Genomic DNA, 24,215 nt, shown 5'->3' on the forward strand with positions numbered 1-24,215 from the left:
TGATGCAGAACATTCACAGACACAACATCATCATCATCATCATCAATATTTCAGGAGCCTGTAATCAGATATAGCTCAGATTGACAACCCATGTCATCAAGATACATCGAACAGATTAGAGCTGTACTGTTGCATTTATTAAATTAATTAAAAATTAGAAACATGAATATTCCAATGGCAGGTAGTCTTGTACAAAGACTGATAAGCTTGAACCAGATACTAAGCAGCTCCTGTGGGAATCCTTTTAGGTTTTGGCTGAAATCGAAACCCCTTTTTATATTTAAAACCTCTTGGCACTTGGAATATCTCAGGGATATATCATCTGAAAGTTCAAATATTGGTTTCAGAGAGACTAGCTCAACCTCTTAACCTTGCCTCCATGCAAATTTGCAAGCATCAATTCCCACCTTCAGTTTTCAATATTATCCAAATAACTAAAGACACTTCCTGCTTGAACCAAAAGACCAGTGAAGCAAAGGCCCCGAGCACCAACTACCTTGAATATAGTATTCAAACTCAAACTAAGATTTGAATGTTTAATTTACACACATATACATATATACAGCAAGGCAACATGGGATATGTACAAGAATAGTATGGTATGTACATAATGATTTTTCATAGTACTTTGTACACCTAAAACATGTGTTTCTTAACAATCAGGGATTGTGTAGTAGGTTTGAAGAGGCTTTTGCCACTAGTCGGAAGACAGAGTCTACTACAATTCTGTTGGGTCTAGTGAGTTCAGCTAATAGTCCATAAATAACAAATAAATCTGCTAAAAATTATGTTCAGAGCCTTGTTGGGGCTAGTAGACTCACAATGTTTTTGCATAGACTGGAGATGTGTTCTACTAAAACTGAGTAGGGTTTGAGGAAGTAATTTGATCTGGAATAAAAATCTTCAGACTTTATCATTCTGCTTTCAATATTCAATATGGATAAAAAATATATATTGTTGAACGTAAATGTGCACATATCTCTGAACCATGCTAAACCTCTCCCATTTTAAAGACCCCCGTGTCAGTTTCTCTATTATATGTTCACGCAATGACTTTGGTTGTGTCCCCCTCTCCTTTATGAAAATCCTGAATCTGACTCTGCTCACTGAATACATGTCTCCATCTGCTTGCTCAACTCATTGGTGCTTTTTAGACCTGAGCCTAACACTTCCATGCAAACAAATACATTTCTTCATCTGCTTTCTCAACTCATTGTTGCTTATAGACGTCTGACACTACCAGTGGCAAAATATCATCAAGAAATCCATCACATCTGATTCCACATAACTGTTGTTTTAGTGAGTGAGTGAGTTGGGTTTAACGCCGCTTTGAACAGTATTCCAGTCATATCGCGGCATGTCAGCTTAATGTGGGAGGAAAGCCTGAAGTGATGCAGGTCTCAGACCTTTACCACTTAGGTGAAACCCACGAGCACGGGTATGGTGCTGACAAAACTAGAAAAACCGGGATTCAACCCACAATCATAGGCTTCTGGCGTGCCCTAAGGACGCAACTCTGCACAGCGAATCACGGCACCTTAGACGACTGGGCCAACCGTGCCCCCAACTGTTGTTTTAATTCCTCAACACTTGGCATTAGGGTTGAGAAAGTCAAAGATTATCTTGCAAGTCTTTTAATACACTCTGTTCAAGTCATCCTTGGCTTTTCCTGCTTTCTTTGGCATCTTCTTATTGGCACCTGACTCCAGGTCCTTGGCACGGTAGTAATGTGGCGCCACTTCCAGAAGCCAGCCATTCTCTATCTCAATCACCTGTAACACCAAGTCAGGATACTGAGATCAAGACAAACATGTTCATCAATAACAACAGAATCTATAGAAGTCGGGATTAGATAAAACATGTTTCAAACCTGCCTCTCTTGAATTCTTCTCTGTTAATAATTCTTAACCGTTAATTAAAAAAATTGGTCTAATTCTACTACCTGTTTGTGTTCTTCTACCACTTATGACCGATTTCAAGGTGAACACAAGATCACATTCTCACTCACGTCCCATGAACTCTACGAGGTAAACACAAGATCACATTCTCACTCACTTATGTCTCATGAACTCTTTCAAGGTGAACACGAGATCACATTCTCACTTACATACGTCTCAGGAACTCTTTCAAGGTGAACACAATATCACATTCTCACTCACTTACGTCTCAGGAACTATTTCAAGGTGAACACATGATCACATTCTCACTCTCTTGTCTCAGGAGCTCTTTCAAGGTGAACACAAGATCACATTCTCACTTACATACGTCTAAGGAACTCTTTCAAGGTGAACGCAAGATCACATTCTCACTCACATTTCAGGAGCTCTTTCAAGGTGAACACAAGATCACATTCTCACTCACTTGTCTCAAGAACTCACTCATTCAGGAACACAAGATCACATTCTCACTCACTTACGTCTCAGGAACTCATTCATTCAGGAACACAAGATCACATTCTCACTCACATCTCATGAACTCTTCTAAGGTGAACACAAGATCACATTCTCACTTACATACGTCTCAGGAGCTCTTTCAAGGTGAACACATGATCACATTCTCACTAACATACGTCACAGGAACTCTTTCAAGGTGAACACAAGATCACATTCTCACTTACATACGTCTCAGGAACTCTTTCAAAGTGAACACAAGATCACATTCTCTCTCACTTGTCTCAGGAACTCCCTCATTCAGGAACACAAGATCACATTCTCACTTACATCTCAGGAACTCTTTCAAAGTGAACACAAGATCACATTCTCACTCACTTGTCTCAGTAACTCACTCATTCAGGAACACAAGATCACATTCTCACTTACGTCTCAGGAACTCTTTCAAGGTGAACACAAGATCACATTCTCACTCACTTGTCTCATGAACTCTTTCGAGGTGAACACCAGTTCGTGGTAGATGAGCCATCGTGGCAGCTCCTCAAACAGTGAGCTGTTTGGGTGGATCATGACTGTCTGATGGTGCTTGACTGTCTTGTACTGTCCGCCCTTGTCCATCCTGGATGTGTGGTAGAAGTAGCCTGCTGTCACGGCCTATAGGAACACAATAACACAACCACTTCAGAAACACAATAACACAAACACTTCAGAAACACAATAACAAAATCACTTCAGAAACACAATAACAAAATCACTTCAGAGATGAACTGACACAATAGTCTACACAAACATGATGTGGTGGTGGAAATAGCCTGCTGTCACAGCCTATAGGAACACAATAACACAACCACTTCAGAGGTGAGGTGAAATGGGGTTTAACGTTGCACTTACATAGCAATCTATGTGTATGTGCGTGTGCGTGTGTGTACAGTGCTACATTTCCCGTACAAATGTGTTACACAACATTATTACCATTTGATTGTAGACAGTCCTGATATTAAGACAGTCTGCCAGGGATACTCACATCTGTCTCGTTTGTAGCATTGTGAAACATTGTAACCATCTGATTGTAGAAACTCCTGGTATAAAGACGGTATGCCATGGACACGTACCTTTCTAATATTGACAGTCTCTCCAGGGTTGGAAACAATCTCTATTTCCACTCTGTCCAGGAGTCCCTCAAGTTGATCACGGACATCGCGAGCTCGCTTCATGGACCGGTGCTGTATGAAGTTCTCATAACACCACTGTGTGGAGTAGTCGGTGTCCTCCCATTGGGTGTATACATTCAGCAGGGTCAGATGGTCTCCTCCAGGGACAAAGAAATTCACACGAGCCGTATCAGCATGGACAATCTTATCTTTGGGACGGTAGAATACAGCATTGTTCACAGACAACATGGCAGCTATTGTGATCACTTCCTTTGAGCACTTGTATCTGCGGGTAAAAAACGTCATTGTTCTAGTGACAGAAAATGATTGTCTTTCAGGCAAAGAATTAATAAGGTGAGGTGAGGTGAAATGGGGTTTAACTTTCGTGTACAGGATTATTGTACTTATATAGCGACGTGTATGTGTTTGTGTGTGTGCATGCGTGTGTGCGTGTGTCTCTCTGCTTGTACGAGTCCAGACTGATGCCGATTTTATAGTGATAGACCAGTGTTTGTTTTATCCCCTAAATGCCGAGTTACCAGGGTAACAACAAGTACATCTTTAAATGTCTTTTGGTATGACACGGCCAGGGATCACACCCCGGACCTTCCGCTCTCCAGACGCTCTACCACTAGACCACGAAGGCAGTCCAAAGACTTAATAAGGATACATAATGTTGACTGTGTTTCAATGTCCCATTCATCGTGGGGTCCTCGATATTCCAATGCCTGAGTACATGTTATTTGAGGGTATTTAGCCTTATGAAGAAACGTGGGTTTAATATCAAGGTTATCTTTTTCTTAAATCCAAAGCAAAAACAAGGCGGTCCCATGCAATAAAAGGGCATACAAGTAACAATGAACATATATCACAGGGGTGTATAAATATGGTCATCGCTTTTTCATGCATTATCTTACGTGTGCAATAATCGTAAATGTTGTACACATATGACACAGAAAAGGTTTAGATTTATCCTGTTTCATACGCTCATAAATTTCGGTAATAGGTAAATGGAAGATTACCATATTAACAAAATTAGCATTTATTTCTATGGTTATGTTGTCTGCGTTATATTGTCAGCATTGGGTCGTTAGTGTGCAGCAACCACGTCATTGACGTAATATAACATGAATACCCCACTCAGGCACAGTATACTGACTCCGAGCCGACCAGTCCTAGTTTTAGCCCCTTAATGCCGAGCGCCAGACAGGGTAACAACAAGAACCATCTTTTAACGTCTTTTGGTATGACGCGGCCGGGGATCGAACCCCAGACCTTCCGCTCTCCGGGCGGACGCGCTACCACAAGACTACGGAGGCGGTCTAAAGACATAATGTTTCAATGTGTTTCATCGTGGGGTCCTCGATATTCCAATGCCTGAGTGCATGTTATTTGAGGGTATTTAGCCTTATGAAGAAACATGGGTTTAATATCAAGGTTATCTTTTTCTTAAATCCAAAGCAAAAACAAAAGAAGGTATATATGTCCAAAACGCTGATTTTTTAATAATAATTTATTTAATTTTCATCGACTATTAATTAACGGTGATAAAATGAAATATAAACATTCGAACATTACAAGTTTATGTTGTTGATAGTTATTTATGCCACACTCAGCAATATTCCAGTTACATGACAGCAGTCTGTAAACAATGAAGGCAATCCAGTGATTGACATCATGAACATCGATCCATGCAATTCGGATACAATGAAACAGTCAACCAACTCACAGAACCTGACAATCTAATCCATTTAGTCGCCTCTTATCATTACCTATCTAAGGATAGGTCGCTGGGGACATATATTCTTTTCCCAGAATGGGTCACAAGGATCATGATAATGCTGATAATAAAATCCATCTTACTTTTCGGAAGCAAGGATCATCTTGGACATCATGGGATCGACGGGAAACTCGGCCATGCGTCTCCCTAGCTTAGTGAGCTCCCCCATGTGGTTCAGTGCCCCGAGAGCATACAGTTGCTCCAGGGCTAGCACCAGTGTCTCGTGGGGCGGCGCGTCCATGAAATCAAAGTTGATGAGGTCGTTGATACCCAGACTCTTCAACAACAGCACGACGTTGCCAAGGTTGGTGCGCTGGATCTCGGGGATGGTGTTGTCCTCCAGTTCGTTCTTGTACGCCCACGCCGTGTACAACCGGAAACACTTCCCTGCAGCAACACGCCCTGCCCGACCCGCCCGCTGATTGGCCGACGCCTGGAAGAGGTGAGAATAAATCATACACTCTTGTCATCATTCTACTGTCCTGACTGGTTGAAGAGGTAAGAAACGAGGACAAAAGTGAGCGTGGCTCAATAATACTCCTGACCCGCCTAGTGTGTCAGTAGTTTCAAATTAAATAGCTAGGATAGGGTTAGGGTTTGAAAAATTCATTAAAAAATGGAAAATTCATAAAAACAATTTTGTTTTGGACTGCATCCCTCCATATGACACAGATTATATGTACTAAGTTTGAGATGAATCCACTGAATAGTTTAAGAGAAATCGTGTGGACAAAGTTTTCGGACGGACAGACAGAGTGAGTGAATGTTCTTTTATGCCAATTTTTAAGCAATATTCCTGCAGTATCGTGGATGGAACCTCACAAATTTGCTCCACACATTGTATGCATGTGGGAAATCAAACCCGGGCCTTGGTCATAGAAAGTGAACACCTTTACCAATAGGCTAGATGGAAACAAGGCCAATATCAGTGACTGATGCCTGTATAAGAAAGATGAAATAGAGTACATATGTATTAATCCAAGTATTGCTGACACTACACACTGAAGGCATGATTGTCACTGTGTCCGTGGGGGGCAGTGACATAGGCTAGTGGTTAAAGAGTTCACCCTAAATGGGTACAATGTGTGAAGCCTATTTCTGGTGTCCCCCGCCGTGATATTGCTGGCATATTTCTAAAAGCAGCATAAAAAACATACTCACTCACTCACTCACTATGTGTGTGTGTTGCTGCTTTCACTATTCTGGACTGATGCAGGTTTTATGGTGCTAGCCATGCCACAGTTAAACACGGAAACCCCACTCAGACACAGCATACAGACTACGAGCCGACCAGTCTTTGTGTTATGCCCTTTTTAATACTAAGCACCAGGCAATAAGTACAATCTTTTAACATCTTTTGGTATGATCATGATGAGGCAGCTGGGGATCTAACCACTGACATTCCGTTCTCAAGCAGATGCTCTTTCTACTTTCTGGAAGTGGTAGATGGTAATATAAATAAATCATAAAAAACAAATGTATTGCAAAAAACTGGTGAATTATAGTGTGTCTATCCCTATTATTAGCTGAACATACCCTCGATATAGGACTGACAACCAGTGACTCCATGCCTGTGCGGGCGTTGTAGCTCTTCATTTTACAGAAACCAGGATCAATCACATAGATGATGCCATCTATTGTCAGGGACGTCTCTGCGATATTTGTTGCCAGAATAACCTTGAAAAAGTCAGAAGAACATCGTATGAGGAACATTATGAGGTACTATGTTTGAAGAAGAAATTTAAGATTTAACTACCAAAACAGTCATCTGAGATTTATAGACGTACTATGAAAATTGTTACCTTAAGTAGTAAATTATCTGTTCCAATTACTAGGCATCATGTTAATAAATCCAGACACTGATCAATTCTACAACTCCTTACTTCATGCAACCTGGTTATGTGGGGTCAAATATCTTGACATGCACCATGGAGGGTGCTGACTGACTGACCGTTATTATATTTTACAAACAAGTGATGACAGCCGTGACCCTGAATACTTGTACCCTATCTTAATTATTTCTCTTTTTGTCAATTTCTATTTCATTTCAACTATCATGTAATTAGTACAGTAAGAATGTAACGGGGAAGTGATTTTCCGTTCATCTGTAATCTCAAACCAATCTGATAAAAAAAACAAAAAGGTAATTTCACATGGGAAATATGGTCAGTCATAAACCTTTTTCAAAATTCACTATGATGGCATTCTCAAAGACATAAACTTAAGTATAAACGTTACTACATTTGGGATTAGAGGGAAAATTGCAAGATTTTTGTAATGACGGCCCACACTGATGGCAACAAGGAGACAACTCCCGCAAGCACTACCACCTACCTTCCTACCCCCTTGTGGCATGGGTTCAAATATCTTGGCCTGCATCATGGAGCGTATAAACTACAGCAGGGAGACAACTCTGGAGAGCACTGCCACCTACCTTCCTGCCCCCTGGTGGCGTAGGTTCAAATATCTTGGCCTGCATCATGGAGGGTATAAACTACAGCAGGGAGACAACTCTGGCAAGCACTACAACCTACCTTCCTGCCCCCTGGTGGCGTAGGTTCAAATATCTTAGCCTGCATCGTGGAAGGTATATACTACAGCAGGGAGACAACTCTGGCAAATTCTGCCACCTACCTTCCTGCCCCCTGGTGGTGTTGGTTCAAATATCTTAGCCTGCATCTCAGAAGGTAGATTGGAGTAGATTGGAAGAATCACCAACTCCTTGATCTTTGACCCCAACTTCCTTGTTCTTTCCTGAAGTTATAAGTTGCAGACCATGAAAGGGGGGAATCCTGCTTGTGTGTTGATACCATGTGACCTAAACTATTTTTTTCTTTTGTCAAAATTCATGTTTAACATTAAATTATTGATGATCTCTTCGAAGGCCTCACTTGAGAATCTACCCTACTCTATCCAAACTTTTCATCATAAGTCATTGCTACCTAACAACAGAAGCAAAATATTTCATCCTATCCTGCATGTTACACTTGAAAATGGATGCAACAATAAAGTGACTTCCAGCTTCTATGGACAAAAAAAAGTATTTCTGATACTTAACACCATGGCACACATGCCTACTGATACTTAACAACATGGTACACGTGCCTACTGATACTGAACAACATGGTACACATGCCTACTGATACTTAACACCATGGCACACATGCCTACTGATACTTAACATGGTACACGTGCCTACTGATACTGAACAACATGTTACACATGCCCACTGATACTTAACAACATGGTACACGTGCCTACTGATACTGAACAACATGGTACATGTGCCTACTGATACTGAACAACATGGTACACGTGCCTACTTATACTGAACAACATGGTACACGTGCCTACTGATAGTGAACAACATGGTACATGTGCCTACTGATACTGAACAACATGTTACACATGCCTACTGATACTGAACAACATGGTACACGTGCCTACTGATACTGAATAACATGTTACACATGCCTACTGATACTGAACAACATGGTACACGTGCCTACTGATACTGAACAACATGGTACACATGCCTACTGACAGTGAACAACATGGTACATGTGCCTACTGATACTGAACAACATGGTACACATGCCTACTGATACTGAACAACATGGTACACGTGCCTACTGATACTGAACAACATGTTACACATGCCTACTGATACTTAAGAAGAATGTAATCATCCCCACGTACTGTCAACATTTCCTGCGCTGTCTCGATCTCCTCCTGACCCGTGAGGAAGACGAGGATGTCTCCGGGAGCCTGGGTGACATGTATCTGCAGCACCGACACCACCACCGCGTCCAGGTAGTCCGCCTCCGGGGCCTGCAGCAGATCAGGGGAGATGACTCATACAACCAGTGACAAATAGATTTGTTGTTTTACGCCAGTCAGCAATATTGTACCTGTATCATGGCAGCCTGAGTGAGTGAGTGAGTGAGTGAGTGAGTGAGTGAGTGAGTGAGTGAGTGAGTGAGTGAGTTGTACACCACTTTTAGCATATTCCAGCCAGTCCCACCAGAAATGGGATTCACACATTGTACCCACGTGGGGAATAGAGCCGGGGGCTTTGGTGTCATGAGCTTATGACAGCAAAATGTTGTGAGTAAAAGGACCACTTTGTGCCAGTAGGTTCTGTTGGCACTGACTGCTACTGGCATACATGTAAGGGAGGACACTGAACACTAAACAGAAGCTGATGCTTCCTGTAACAAGGCAGAGTCTCTTACGCACAACAGATGATGCCTCGACACTGTTTTTCCTATAAGATGTTGTCAGAACCATACAGCAACATCTAAAAACACTATCAAGTCAGTGACATGGCAAGTACTGTAAATCTGGAACGTTTTGCAAGCAGGAATGTACTGCAAAAACTGCGAGTGACACAGACTCGCAATAGTTTCACAGAGTCACAGTTAATTTTGCAGACCAACAACAAACAAAAGATGTATGGAGGCATATTTCTTGAATTCACTTCTACATGCTGTCACACCAGCCAGAACATGTTTAAACACATCCCGTGTTTCCATAATTACATACTGTCACTTATTGTCCAGAGCATCAGATAAGCTTTTGGTGTTGTTGGTATTTTACCCATGCATTTTAAAATCATTGGGTATCAGTAATTCTATCTGGGTATTCAAATTTCTGTTACCCACTAGTTTTTACACATGTGGGTATTTAAGTTAAATGTTTAAAAACACTAATCATCTAGTCCCTGCAAACTTGTGTCGTGTGGTTTTGAGAGCTTTATAGGACTCAAAAATACCACGATACCTCCACAAGAAAGTGAGATGGCAAATGATCATGATGTAACTGTCATCGTTGAGTTTGGCAAGGTTGACGGAATACCCGTTTATAATTTCAAAATAAGTTGCTGATTTGCTAATCGAATATGCAGGGTTACTTCACAATATTTTGATGATACCCACAAGTTTTATTTTTGTAGCGTATCTGTAACGTTCGTTGCGTATTTGATACGCTTCGATTTTATTTTACTGCGTATTTCTGCATTTCTGATGCTTATTTCACGCAGATACGCAGCTTATCTGGAGCTCTGGTGTCAATAGTCTAATTAGTCTAAGTTCACTAAACTGCCACATCAAATCACAAAGAAATACAGACATATGCCAGCATCTATTCTGTTAAACATGTTAATCCAACCTCCCTTGTCAACTACAACTACACATGCATCTATAGTTTAAAATTCACTGACTGACACAGAGTTACCATTTCATCTACCAGAATCTCACCTTAGTGTAGAAGATATGCACAGGAAACCTCCTTCCAGGAATCCGGAATATTGGAGCATCATCAAAGAACTGAAATACAAATTAAAACCTTTTACCATTACAATAATGGTCCAGACCCCTGATGACAGTGCATTTCAATTCTTATTCTTATTAAATAAAATAGGAAATACCCACAAATATTTCAATATTTAACATGCTTAAGAGACAATAGAATATCAGAATATATTCTCCAATAATACTTAGCCTGCATTACATTATGCACCAGACTACCCCTGCCACCCTGTTGTGACGTGGATTGAGTATTGGAGAATACATTGTTTTTTAAAGTTTTGTTCTGTTTTGTTGTTTGAATATTTATCACAACCATCCTCGCATCACAGCTCCTCTAGCCTGTCAGCTCTAAGAGAGAGAATGAAGTGGCAGGGGCAGTCAGTTGATTTGATTGTCTGTTGTTTAACACCACACTCAGCAATATTTCAGCTATATGACGTCAGTCTGTAAATTATCAAATCTGGACCAAACAATCCAGTGATTGACATCATGAGCATCAATCCGCCTATTTGGAATACGATGACATGCATCAACCAAGTCAGCGAGCCTGACCACCCAATCCCGTTAGTCGCCTCTTATGACAAGCATAGTCGCCTTTGACGACAAGCATGGGTTGCTGAAGTCCTAATCCAACTCAGATCTTCATGGGTCAGTCAGGTATATCAAAGTCACAACACACGAGATTACAGTGTGTGACCTATTTGTTTGGTTCATGACCATGGCGATGCTTGGATGTGCCTGCCTGAATCATTTTTAGAAGCTGGAAACTTTGTTCAAGCATGTTTCCACATACAGACATAAGGATCGAAAGAATAAGGAAGAAATCCATAGTATGAGATAGGATAAGTTATAAAATTGACAGTTTGAAGAGAGTGAATTAAATTTGTGTTTCCGAATTATTTTCAACCTTACTCAAAAGGAATACCTAAAACCTTTAGACAAATATATGTCTGGTTCGACTTTAAATGAAACAGTTGTCAGGACATGGTGACAAACCTCTGAGAACTTCTGGGCATCAAGAGTCGCGCTTGAAATGAGAAGTTTGAGATCAGGGCGAAACCTTGCTATGTCCTTGACCAAACCGAAGAGGACATCCGTGTGAAGCGTCCGCTCATGGGCCTCATCAATGATCAACACACTGCAAAACAATAATAATCATAAATTGTAACACTAGCAACAGACCAAGTCTGACTAGTAGTCGTCAATCGGGATCGAACCCCGGACCTTACCCGCTCTCCGGGCGGATGCTCTTCCATTAGACCACGGACGCAGTCTGCGTCCTTCAGTGTGGGCAGGACCAAAGCCCAAGAAACTGCAGAACACGGTCATTACCCCATCTACTCCCTGCAACCAACGTTGCTTCACTTCGCCTGATTTGTGACCTGACCATCACAACACGAGAAACTAACATATTTAGTCCACTAGTCCTCATAATGATAACATATAGCAAAATCCTTAATAAAGGAAAATTTCTACCAGTCCTTATGGCACCTTAACTATTGGTCGGTTTGGCAAGGACAATAGGACTAGTGCTAATTTCTAACGCTGGTCACTTCGTCTATACAGCAGCTTGCAGCACCTTAGTCAACATGGACACACAGAGCCCTACCTGTAACTGGCCAGATCTGGTTCTGACAGGAACTCCCGGAGCAGCATGCCGTCTGTCATGTACTTGAGGATAGTTCTCTCTGAGGTGCAGTCCTCAAACCTGATGCTGTAGCCCACCTGCAATAGACACCAGACTTTCTGGACTACATAGACATGATACAATCACAGATGATTCTTCTTTTTACATGTCCATAAAAACAGGTATTGAGCTCATATATAGTCCATACCGTATATGATCACAGATAAGCTGACCCCGTAGATAAGCTGAGGTATTAACTTGACCATCGAAATATGAAAGAACAATACCAATCGGCCCTGTTATTATCACAACAGGAAGCAATCACAGTGTTCACCGTTTGTGACGTCACAGGAAACAGGAAACAGCTGATCACTTGTTTTTGCAAATGGCGAATGGAATAACTAGCCGTTTCAGTTGTTTATTTGCCTCTTTCAATAAAGGTAGATACTTGTTCACTATCAATTTATGAACTTTGCAAAATGTACGTAATAGCTATTAGCGATTTCATCTGTGGATTATATATTATATCTGTGGATATTATTGTTATATATAAAGATCATGCAGTTTATGAAGAATGATAAACCTTGAACATTCATTTGGAAACTTATCATCAGAAATAGTAACATGCATAATTTATTTGAATGACGACAAAATTGGTGTATAATGATAATTTTATTGATCATTTATAACAATAATGGCTGTAGTCATGGCAACTTCCAAACTTTCGGTAAGTTTTAACCTATCAGACCGTCATTCAGGCGATGTTTCTGACAGATCATGATCTGAAAGATACAACCATTAAAGTAAATCCCGTGATATCCCGTAAGCTGACCCCTTTCTAAAGAATCTTTTTTCTGGTCCTCAAAATTCGGCTTATCTGCGGACATATACGGTAATTGTTTTGTTATATAATAAAGAGACAAAAGCAGATTCAACATATCAAACTATGTTAGCTACAACAATGTGAGGAGGTTCCAAAAAACTGAGACACCTGATTGGCTCAGGTTTGAGGGATACCTCTTCCGGGGAAATCCCCATTCTATTTTTAGTAACTCTAGTCAATACAGTCAATCATGAGCTGTAGTCAACATGTGTCTCTGTCGAATGACATGTGACCGCTTCTCAGCCAATGACTACGGGGGAAATGTTCATAAATGTTAATGACTATATATCCAGCAGGCAGGCCAAAGTTTATTTATTACCAGTTCTACAAACCTTTCTTCTCCAAGTCCAAATATATGTGATTAGTTTTTTGAAAGAAACTTGTTTTATCAAATGGACCTCTTTAAAGTTGTATTGGCAGGGTGAAACAAGAAAATTTGAGGTGATAAATCTGTTTTTTAAGTGGACCATGGGTAACTGCCATTTCCTTACTAGCAAACTCAAAGTTTTTCATTTCTATAATTCATTACAAAAATGACATGCAACGGTAATTTTATTCCACTTTTTCTGACATTTCGGGTTGTAAAATTCTAAAATACGCTTTATATCCATGTCAACTCCACAAAGTACAGGCTATTGTTACAATGGTGGCCCTGAGGAAGAGTGCCACTGATCTCACCTCATTCCCAAGTTTGTATCCCATCTCTTGTGCCACTCTGGATGCTACTGACATGGCCGCCACTCGGCGAGGTTGGGTGCATCCGACCTTCATGCCATTTTCGTTAAAACCCTGAAACATTAATCTCAATGTACGTACAAGAACAAAACTATCACTTTCCATTTTAGAATGAGTGTAATGTTGCACTCAGAAATATTCCAGCTACTTGACGATGGTCTGTAAATAATTGAGCCTGGACCAGACAATCCAGTGATGGTTATAGTGAGCAATGATCCACACCATAGGGGTACAGTCACATGATGAACCAAGTCACTGAGCCATTTGCTCACCTCTTACGACTTGTACATGTTGCTCTGGACCTATTCTAAAGCGCAATCCCCAAGGTCTAAACTTTATGTAACCAAAATAAAACATATGTTTCTAGAAGCTAAAGGGTTACACACTAAAGAGACCAAAAAGTAGATTGTTGGCTTATTACATTTAAAGACCGCCCTTGGGGTCTAGAGGATAGAGTGTCTTCGCGTAGAGTAGAAGGTTGAGGGTTCGATCCCCAGCCTTGTCAAACAAAAAGATGTTAAAAGATGGTACTTGTTGTTTCCCTGCCAGGCCCTCGGCATTGAGCCAATAAAACAAGGACTGGTCAGCACATCGCCTGTACTGTACTGTGTGGGGTATCCATCTTAAACTATGGCATGGTATCCCAGTGGGCAAGCACAATAAAATCTGACTTGAACAAGCAGTCACACACGCAGCCACGCATGTACGTACACACGCACACACACACACACACACACACACACACACACACACACACACACACACACACACACACACACACACACACACACACACACACACACACACACACACACACACACACACACACACACACACACACACACACACACACACACACACACACACACACATGCATGTCGTCATATAAGTGCTTTATCTTGAATATAACACTCAACTCCATTTCACCTCACCTACTATTACCATTGATTACATTTAAAAACATTTCAGGAAAATTACAATAATATCACAACTGAATAAAACAGCTGTCTAGACACCCTGTCCCCATCATGCCATAGCTTTCAAGGTTATTTCTGTGAACCAACCAATTTTCCCACATTGTTTTCCGCTTCAAAATTAACAATAATAGTGCCAAGGCAACTTAGCTTAATGGCATATGTATTCAACAGTCCTAAGTGCCAACTTTTTACATGGTTTAAGCTGGCATCATTGATCATGTTTATATTCAAATATTTCCTGCCAAAATACTAAAACCTAACTCTAAAATCTAATCATTGGAACAAAATATGTAAGCTTAAGTTAATCTTCTTCAACCTTGCTATTTAAGAGTAGAAGAATTTTACAGAGGCAATTATGCACTTTCAGAGAAATTAAGAGCTTAGTCACTAGGTCAAAATGTAAAATATTGCCAAAAAGACAAGAATATATTTTAAGCTACACTTTATAAGTACCACATTTGATTTTATTGTGTACATACATGGCTGAGTTATGGCAATAAATAGTTCCTTCAATATGGCCGCCATGGCAGCCATTTTGAAAATTAGATTCAAACAAATTCAGGTGTCATCCTTAGTGGGAACATACATCTGAATGTCAGCTTCGCTGTTCGAATGGTTCCTGACGACATGATATTTACGCGGCAAAAAACCTGAAGCATAAATGTTGATCCCAAGTACTAACTACACACATACCAAATTTCATAACATTTTGAACGTAAACGACCATAAGGAGCTTTTTTCAATATGGTGAGATGAGGTGAAATGGGGTTTAACGTTATGTCCAAGATTATTGCACTTGTAAAGCAACATGCATGCACATGTGTGTGTGTTGCTGCTTGTACTAGTCCGGACTGATGCCGATTTATAGTGCTAGCCCACAGAGATACCATAATGCAGTTTAACATGAATACCCCACTCAGACACAGTATACTGACTCCGAGCTGACCAGTCCTTGTTTTAGCCCCTTAATGCCGATGGCCAGGCAGGGTAACAACAAGTACCATCTGTTAACATCTTTTGGCATGATGCGGCGGGGGTCGAACCCTAGACCTCTCCCGGCTGATGCTTTACCACTAGACCACTGAGATGGTCTTTTTCAACATGGCTTCCGTGGCATGCACAAGATGAAGTACTGACCGCGTCATTGAGGTACTGTGGTATCTGTGTGGTCTTGCCCGACCCCGTCTCGCCCTCGATGATCAGGACCTGGTGGGTGTGAATGGCATCGATCAGGTCCTGCTTGAAGGGAAAGATGGGCAGGCTCTTCTTCGTCTCCTCAATGGTCATTTTCTGTTTCTCCCCCTCTGACATTTGGGGCATTTGGTCCTAGTAAAGTCAAAGAGTTTGCATTCCTGAATAACGTGATAATCCCAACACTTTCAAATAAACTTTGCACAAGATCACTTCTTTATTATCTTGATTGTTTGGTCGTACCATTACATTCGTTTGTATTTTCGTTCGTCTGTTTCTTGTTTAACGCAGCATATGACGGCGGAGTACAATTAATCGAGTCTGGACCAACCAATCCAGTGATTGACATCAAGAGCATCGATCCACGCAACTGGGATACAATGACATGCATCAACCAAGTCAGTGAGCCTGACCACAAGATCCCATTAGTTGCTTCTTACGACAAGCATAGTCGCCTTTCACAGCAAGCATGGGTTGCTGAAGACCTATTCTACCCCGGATCTTCACGGGTCTCTTAACATTATATAATACAGAATCTGATATTTCTTATTTCTGTAAATAACATGTAATGGAGCTGACCATGGTTGCAGTGGCTGTTATAATTAGTGGAGCTTCATAGACCTTGTGACTTCAGAAGCTATGTCTGTCATAACATATCACCAGGCTGAAGCGGCTAATAAAAGTAAATTGTCAAAATGAAAAATCTTTTTACACAGCTATTTAATTTGTCTATGCTCTGCATGCCAATTTTGCCCACTGATGCATACACGGTTGTATATTTAGAGAATCCAGAGCCTTTGATGAAGGACTTACAGCATTCATTCATGAGGGACTGATACTCCGTAATTCCGAGATTCGAGTCGGTTATTCGACATATTACTCATTGACATTTACGAGAGAAAATGAAGAAAGAATGCTTATGAAATGTCAACCCCACAGAGGGTCTTCACTGAAGGCAGTTTATTGTTCAGATGTTGTAATGTAATCAGTTTGTGACATCATGAACAAAGGATGACAACATTCATAACAATGAAGCAAAGTGACGTTGTCATGCTTCAACTGACCAATCAGCATTGAGAATCTCTAAAACGTGTAAATATCAGAAAGTTATCACACACGATCATTCTACCCTTTTGGGTAATATGGTAAGTCATGTGTAACGTGACTGGTGATCCACTGACTTACATTCGACTAGTCCTTATAATGATAACATATAGCAAAAATGGCAAATTTCTACTAGTCCTTATGATACTTTAACTGTTGGGCAGTTTGGCAAGGACTATAGGACTAGAGCCAATTTCTAATGTTGATTGGTCTAGTTGACAGTGCTGATTCTTTGGAATATGTGAAAAAAACCATGAAAGCCAGATATTTTTACCAGTACACAAGAATGGTACCATGACAAACACCATGTGCTCACCTTGTCCTTGATGGAGCCTGGCAACTGGAGAGCTTGCACAAACTCGATCTCATCGTCCATGATGACCTCATACTCCGGAGCCTTCTTCTTGGACTTTGCATCTTTGGCTCCGAACTTGAGGAGAGCCGTGGACAGATGGTCCTCCTCCCAGCGACTCTGTTCATAGTTGGGTCCGCGCTCCGTCACGTCCTCCACATACTTGTCCTGGGGCTTCACATCGTCCTTGGGCATGTAGTAGCGGTTCACCTTCTCGATGTCCCCAGCTTTGCGATGGTCCTTGGCCAGTTTCAGCACCTTCTTCTTGTAGTTGAGTTCAGCTTGTTCCCGCCTGGTGAGACTGATGACAGACAACAGGATGTCAGGAACAAGCCCATGTACTAGGGTGGGGTGGGCAACTCGGGTACTTGGGTCGGGTGGGTCCTGAGTAGGATCCGGGTACCCACACGACTACCCTGACCCGTCATAAGTCATGTGATATACTGTTTAATGACATTAACAATAAAGCTCTATGGTTACACTACAAGTATAGCTGATGTTCACATTTCTTACTGACTAAGCAAGCATCCGTTCTGACTTTTATATGTTTGAATAAGGGTAAAGCGCCTATCACCTTCAGATGTTTGAGTGAATGAGTGAGTGAGTTGGTTTTACGACACTTTTCGCAATATTCCAACAATATCACGGCGGGGAACACCAGAAATGGGCTTCACACATTGTATCCAAGTTAGGAATCAAAACCTGGGTCTTCAGCGTGACGAGCGAATGCTTTAACCACAAGGCTACCCGACCGCCCCTCAGATGTTTGAATAAGGATAAAGCCCCTATCAACTTCAGTGTATGCATGATCTGATCGTTTGACACATGTGTCTAAATAGTTTTTGCCAGCAATTCCCATTCAGACATATCGTACCCAACAGGTGGTGGGTGTGGGTGTGGGGGTGGTGTTTGGGATGAGTGAGTAAGTATGGTTTTACACCACTTTTAGCAATATTCCAGCAATATCACAGGGGAGAATACCAGAAACTGGCTTCATACATTGTAATCATGTGGGGGTCTTTGGCATGACACGCAAATGCTTTATCCACAAGGCTACCCCGACACCACATTCGGGCTGTGATTGGTCACCGGACTGCATCATATTTTGCTTTCACCCCTATGTTATATAACATTTTTTAATGTTCAAATACATTTAACAGTTTTTCATGACCCGTGACCCCACCCCTCAATTACAAAAATAAACAACTATCGGCAGTCTTGACACTGTAGTGGGATGACCCATAAGTGTGTGAGGTAAATGCTGAGTCCAGCTTATCACATAGGCTTGTGTATCATACAATCATATCATAGTGCAATAACGCAAATTTGTAGAAAATATTGTCAAATATAGCATGCTAAAGAGGGACCTGGTATCTTCTTCTGACTATGTGAAAGAAATCTAGACTATATACACCACAACTCACCTCTTGCCATCAAACAGATATTCATCATCAATGATCTCAGCTTCCAGGTCCTCTAGCTTGTCATGACCTCGCTTCTTGAGGTAGTCGCGACGGGACTGTTTCCGCAAATCTGGGATGATGCGCTTCCTGTCCTCCGTCTCCAGCTGCAGGCGCTTCTTGGCTTCTTCATATGCCTGCAATACAGACACCAAGTTGGGGGACTGTCAACATTTCACTTTCAACAAATAAACAGGTTTACACCACAACAAACACATCATTTGGTTATCATTTAAAGTTTTTATTTGTTTATTTGAGGTTTAACACCGCAGTCAGCAATATTCCAGATATATGACGGCGGTCTGTATATAATAGAGTCTGGACCAGAAAATCCAGTGATTGATATCATGAGCATGCAATTGGGATACAATTACATACATCAACCAAGTCAGCGAGCCTGACCACCCCATCGTCTCTTAGTCACCTCTTACAACAAGCATAGTCACCTTTTACAGGAAGCATGGGTTGCTGAAGAACTATTCTAGCCTGGATCTCCCTGGGTCTCCGCTAATCATAGTCCATATTATAACACTTAAATGTACTAAGGGGCCAAGTTCGGGGTAGCAGACGCAAACGTTTCTGGGACAGGCTGTTGTCTATTTCATACCACCAGAGACAATGTCAGGTTTTACCCTCTGTAAACATGGGAAGTCAGTGAGACTTTTGAGTCACGACAACTTTAAACTGAAGTGAAAAGAGCTCATATATATCTCAGATAAAGAAGCATCTTGTTATCAACTTCTGCTCTCACTAGACATTAGATGTCACATACATACATGTCAATGTCAGCATTTGAAATTCCTTGGATTAGCTCGACAATGGTACTGATAAAATCATAACAGAATTAAAAAAACTGTCAGGAAGACATAGTTTGAAACGCCGTTCTTTACCCGAAAAAAGGTGTCAATGTTTTTTAGGTTAACCAGAGATAAATGTACTTTTGCGTAAGTAAACTGGACGAACACAAGGAAAATTAACCACATGAATGTGCTTGAAGACATTATGATTTACACTAGTCAGAGGGGTACACAAAGTACGTGATCTAGACTACCAGTTGTTGGACTTTCATTTTGTATAAGCCCCGGTGGCTGAGTGGGTTAGATTGCTGACTTTGTGTGCTTGCGATTTGGTTCCTTACTCTGGCAGTGTGGGTTAGTATTCCGGATGGGACTCAACTCCCAAAAGTACGAGAATCTGTACTTTACGAAATAAGGATTCACAAAATATGATTCACATTTTGGAAATTGAATATAGTTTATCCATCTCAAAGGAACTGAAGGGGGCAACACTTTCCAAAATACAACTGCTTATCATTAAGCTCATGGTGAAATGGTATCAAGCAAGGTCGAAGTGGATCAAAAGCCTTCTTTTTGTTGGCACACTTAAATTCAAATTAAATTCACCTTAACATTTCCAAAAGTGCCCAGTGGCCCACTTGTAAAAAGAATACATTTCTATTCATGCATATATGGTTGTATAATAGAGCAAAATGATGTTATCAGTATCATGTGATCATATGCAAGCAATTATGAGCATCATTGACTTTGTGATGTCAAAGATGCATTTATAAGCTAGAAATCTAGAAAAGGGCACATGGCTGTCAAAGACAGGAGCAAAGATAAGTAAGTTTGCATTTACCAATTACTTGCAGCATATCAAATGTCCCGACTTTTGTTCAGGTGTGTTAAAATCTTTGAAGAATGAAACAACAAATAAATGACAAAGAAACATGATAAAAAGTGTGCCTAAGAACCCCCAACACGAGTAACAACAAACTGCTACCTTCTTGTCACTTTTAGACGTAACAGTTCGTGTTTTCTCCTTGTCTTTGTCCTTCAGTCTCTTGGCAAACTCATCTCGCTCCTTTAGGTCAAGCTGCCGCTCAGCCTCGTCTGGGTCTGACTCCGAGTCCATGTCCAGATCTGCATCAAGGTCATCAGCATCATTCCTGGAACAAGATATAAATACTTGTACCAGCATCGGTCCTGGAAGATGCTATAAATACTTGTATCAGTATCAACATTATTCCTGGAAGATGGTATAAATAGTCGTATCAGCATCATTCCTGGAAGATGATATAAATACTCGTATCTGCATCAGCATCAGCATCATTCCTGGAAGATGATACAAACACTCATATTGGCAAAATTTCTGTACAAGATATAAACACTCATATCAGCATCATTTCTGGAACAACCAATAAATTCTTGAATGAGCTTCAGCATAATTCCTGGAAGATTATATAAACACTCATATCTGCATCATGGTCATCAGCATCACTCCTGGAACATGACATGGCATCTATGACTTAATTGCATGGACTAATTACATTGATGAATGAAGTTGTCTGTAAATATTTCTGACCCTTGAACTAGTACTACCAGCCCTACTGGAATCTCATTGAAATCAGATCTTAGTTCTCGCTACCGCTGAACAAAGACCTGAGGAACCCCATTACGGGTCACGTCAGAACGACCTTACGCGAACTTTGACAGACCAATTGAATGACTAACAAAAAGTCTAAATTAGCCAATCAAAAGGCAGCTTTCACTTGCTTTATGGCACTAATTTAAAATTAGCAAATACGCTTCAAAAACATATTTTGATAATTTCTCAATTAAAATTTGAAACCTGAACAAAAGAACATTCTGGAATGGCTAATAGATGGTGTAGATTGTATGGATTCAGTCGTTAAGCCCCGTACCTATCGTTTGGAATACCCCGTGTTAAAGTTTTTGAGGTTGCATGATTAGGAATCACATTCAGACTGTCACTTTCATGATGTGGTAAGCCACGCTCAGATTGGTCGGATGAAAGGTCGTTCTGACATGACCCCTAATGGGATGTCCTCAAATCTTTGTTTAGTGGTAGCGAGAACTAAGATCTGATTTTAAAGAGATTGACTGGATGGCCTGATGCCCACTGTGGACCTACTGAGACAAATACCTTTCACTCTCGCTACTGCTCTCAGACGATTCTTGCTTCTTGCGAATATTTCTTTTTTTCTCCTTTGAACTTCTCTTTGGCATCTGTAACACAAAAAAAGTTTAACTTTAAGTGAATTAGTCATACCACTTTGAAAGTTCTGAATGCAAGAGTGTGCTAACCACTAAGGGAAGTCATGAAGCCATATACTCGGACTGGAAGACTTACCATGCTAAATATGTTACAATGGAAGTCCCTTTTAGGACATGACGCCTGCTATTGGCTACACAACACCACTGGCTCAATTACTAGATTCCGCTATTTAGTGGAGTATGATGCAGTTGCTGAGTACAGAAATTCAAATCATAAAAGCACATGTATTAAAGATAATAGGGTATTTCTTTTTAAGGCTTTTTCTCATCTGAATAAAGTGTCTCATATTGGTGTTAGTAGTTAATTGTTGACATCACATTAATCATTTGTTTTTTTATAGTGACTGAGCATTGCTAATGATAGCTGCTAACATTGTTATGATCGTGATAACTTCTAGTACAATATCTTGGTTGAAGGTATCTCACTAAACAAACCAGTTATTCAAACAAACATTGGAGCATCCTGTGTTTTGTTACATGAAACCCAAACCCAAACAAACTATGTAGCTAGTCTAACAATAGATGTGCCGACAATGAGCTTGATAGAGCATATGCCTGGAGAGCGGAAGGTTGGGGGTTCGATCCCCAGCCACACCATACCAAAAGATGATGCTTGGCATTAAGGGGCTAAGACAAGGACTGGTTGATTCGGAGTCAGTATACTGTGTCTAAGATAGGTATTCATGTAAACTGTGGCATGGTACCTCAGTGGATTAGCACCATAAAATAGGCATTAGTCCAGACTAGTATAACACAAACACACACACACACACACACACACACACACACACACACACACACACACACACACACACGGTATTCCTAGTAGTTCTTCTGTCACTTCATCATGTTAATGACTTACTGTTGCTGCAGGCACAGCGTCCTCCTCATCGTCAGACAACAGAGTATACGTCTTGTTCTTGTGTTCTAATTCCTTTTGACGATGTTGATCTGTTGTCAAGGTTCTCTCTATTTTCCTTTTATGAGGTACCTGCAGAAACAGACCAAAACAATATATGGCTAATGTAACAAATTATACACATGATACATGCCCAAGAACCTTTCCGTTTGTCTGCTTGGTCACATGTGCTAGGTTCAATCTATGCTTTGAAGATATTCAGGCAAAGTATTAACCATATAAAGTCACGCTGACATTATGTGTACTTCTATTCTTTGTGACATACAATTATACAACAGAACACAAAACTCATGACACATTCATCAGCTGTTCCATGTTGCTTGTTTAATACTACCTGCTGCACAAACCCTGTCACCGTTGGTCATGGGCGCTGGCTATACTGAATATTATCTTCACTCTTGTAATGGGTTGACTTAGCTCTCATACTCACCCGATTAAATAATTCTTTTGCAAACTGTGTCACTTGCTCATCGACATCAACTGCTCCCGTGTCGCGAAGTTTGTCAACGAACTCGTCATGGCTTTCAGACTTCGCAGCAAGTCCAACGAAATACTGGCCGATGTATTTGTCAGATATGCCTAGAAGATCGTGGAGCTTGTCATTAACCCATGTTTCTATAGAAGCCATTGTCTTAGCGAAACGCTTTGTTGATATTATCTCAAGAAAGTTAAGAAAAACACTTCTGTGTTGACTTGATCTCAATGGGCGCAGCCATTTTCTCAAAACGCACAGTAGTCGTTCTTGTGTACACACATACTGATGACGTAGTATGTTCGTACTCGGACGACAGCCTTGCTCACCACCCTAGATAGATGCGACCCAACTCCTACAGACGAGAGATTTTTGCAAGGACAGCTACACATTTGTAAATTCTAATGTGGTCAATGAAAACCTAAGAGCTAACGCAGCATGATATTGTGTACTGCAAGTGTAAAAGAACAATTTAAGATATGATTTCGGCCTATTTGAGCTCACGTGCAACCAAAGACGTATAGGCCTAAACATACGTCCTTGCTTTAACAAAAACATTCGGAAATCATTCTGAAAGTTATATATGTTCATTTGAACGAGAACAACACTGTTTTTTTTATTCAAGGATAAGGTTATTTACTGACATTGTATGTTATGAATATGTATGTATTCACAACAACAGAGCAATAGTTAGAAATATATTCTAACATTGATCAAGTGTTTGACCCAAACTGATTAGCTTTGGAAATGTAAGTGAAGGTCATCTTGGGTCACGGACTTGTTTGTGG

General features: G+C 40.7%; 1 protein-coding gene across 1 annotated transcript; it reads right to left on the minus strand.

The window, feature by feature from the left end:
• Nucleotides 1–520: 520 nt before the first annotated feature.
• Nucleotides 521–23,685, minus strand: LOC139459810 (pre-mRNA-splicing factor ATP-dependent RNA helicase DHX16-like). The gene is made up of 18 exons (XM_071241497.1): nucleotides 23,386–23,685; nucleotides 22,899–23,027; nucleotides 21,906–21,988; nucleotides 20,742–20,907; nucleotides 18,924–19,096; nucleotides 17,464–17,800; nucleotides 15,990–16,178; nucleotides 13,819–13,929; nucleotides 12,240–12,355; nucleotides 11,627–11,768; nucleotides 10,580–10,648; nucleotides 9,021–9,152; nucleotides 7,956–8,075; nucleotides 6,858–6,998; nucleotides 5,405–5,754; nucleotides 3,503–3,827; nucleotides 2,868–3,044; nucleotides 521–1,772 (listed from the first exon to the last, which is right to left on the minus strand). Exons 1-18 carry the CDS (start codon nucleotides 23,581–23,583, stop codon nucleotides 1,635–1,637), a joined length of 3,096 nt encoding a protein of 1,031 aa, XP_071097598.1. The 5' UTR covers nucleotides 23,584–23,685; the 3' UTR covers nucleotides 521–1,634.
• Between the last annotated feature and the right edge of the window lie 530 nt (nucleotides 23,686–24,215).

The sequence above is a fragment of the Haliotis cracherodii genome, unplaced genomic scaffold (assembly GCF_022045235.1).
Source record: "Haliotis cracherodii isolate W230 unplaced genomic scaffold, xgHalCrac1.p SCAF_13, whole genome shotgun sequence".
In the NCBI taxonomy this organism is placed as follows: Eukaryota; Metazoa; Mollusca; class Gastropoda; order Lepetellida; family Haliotidae; genus Haliotis; species Haliotis cracherodii.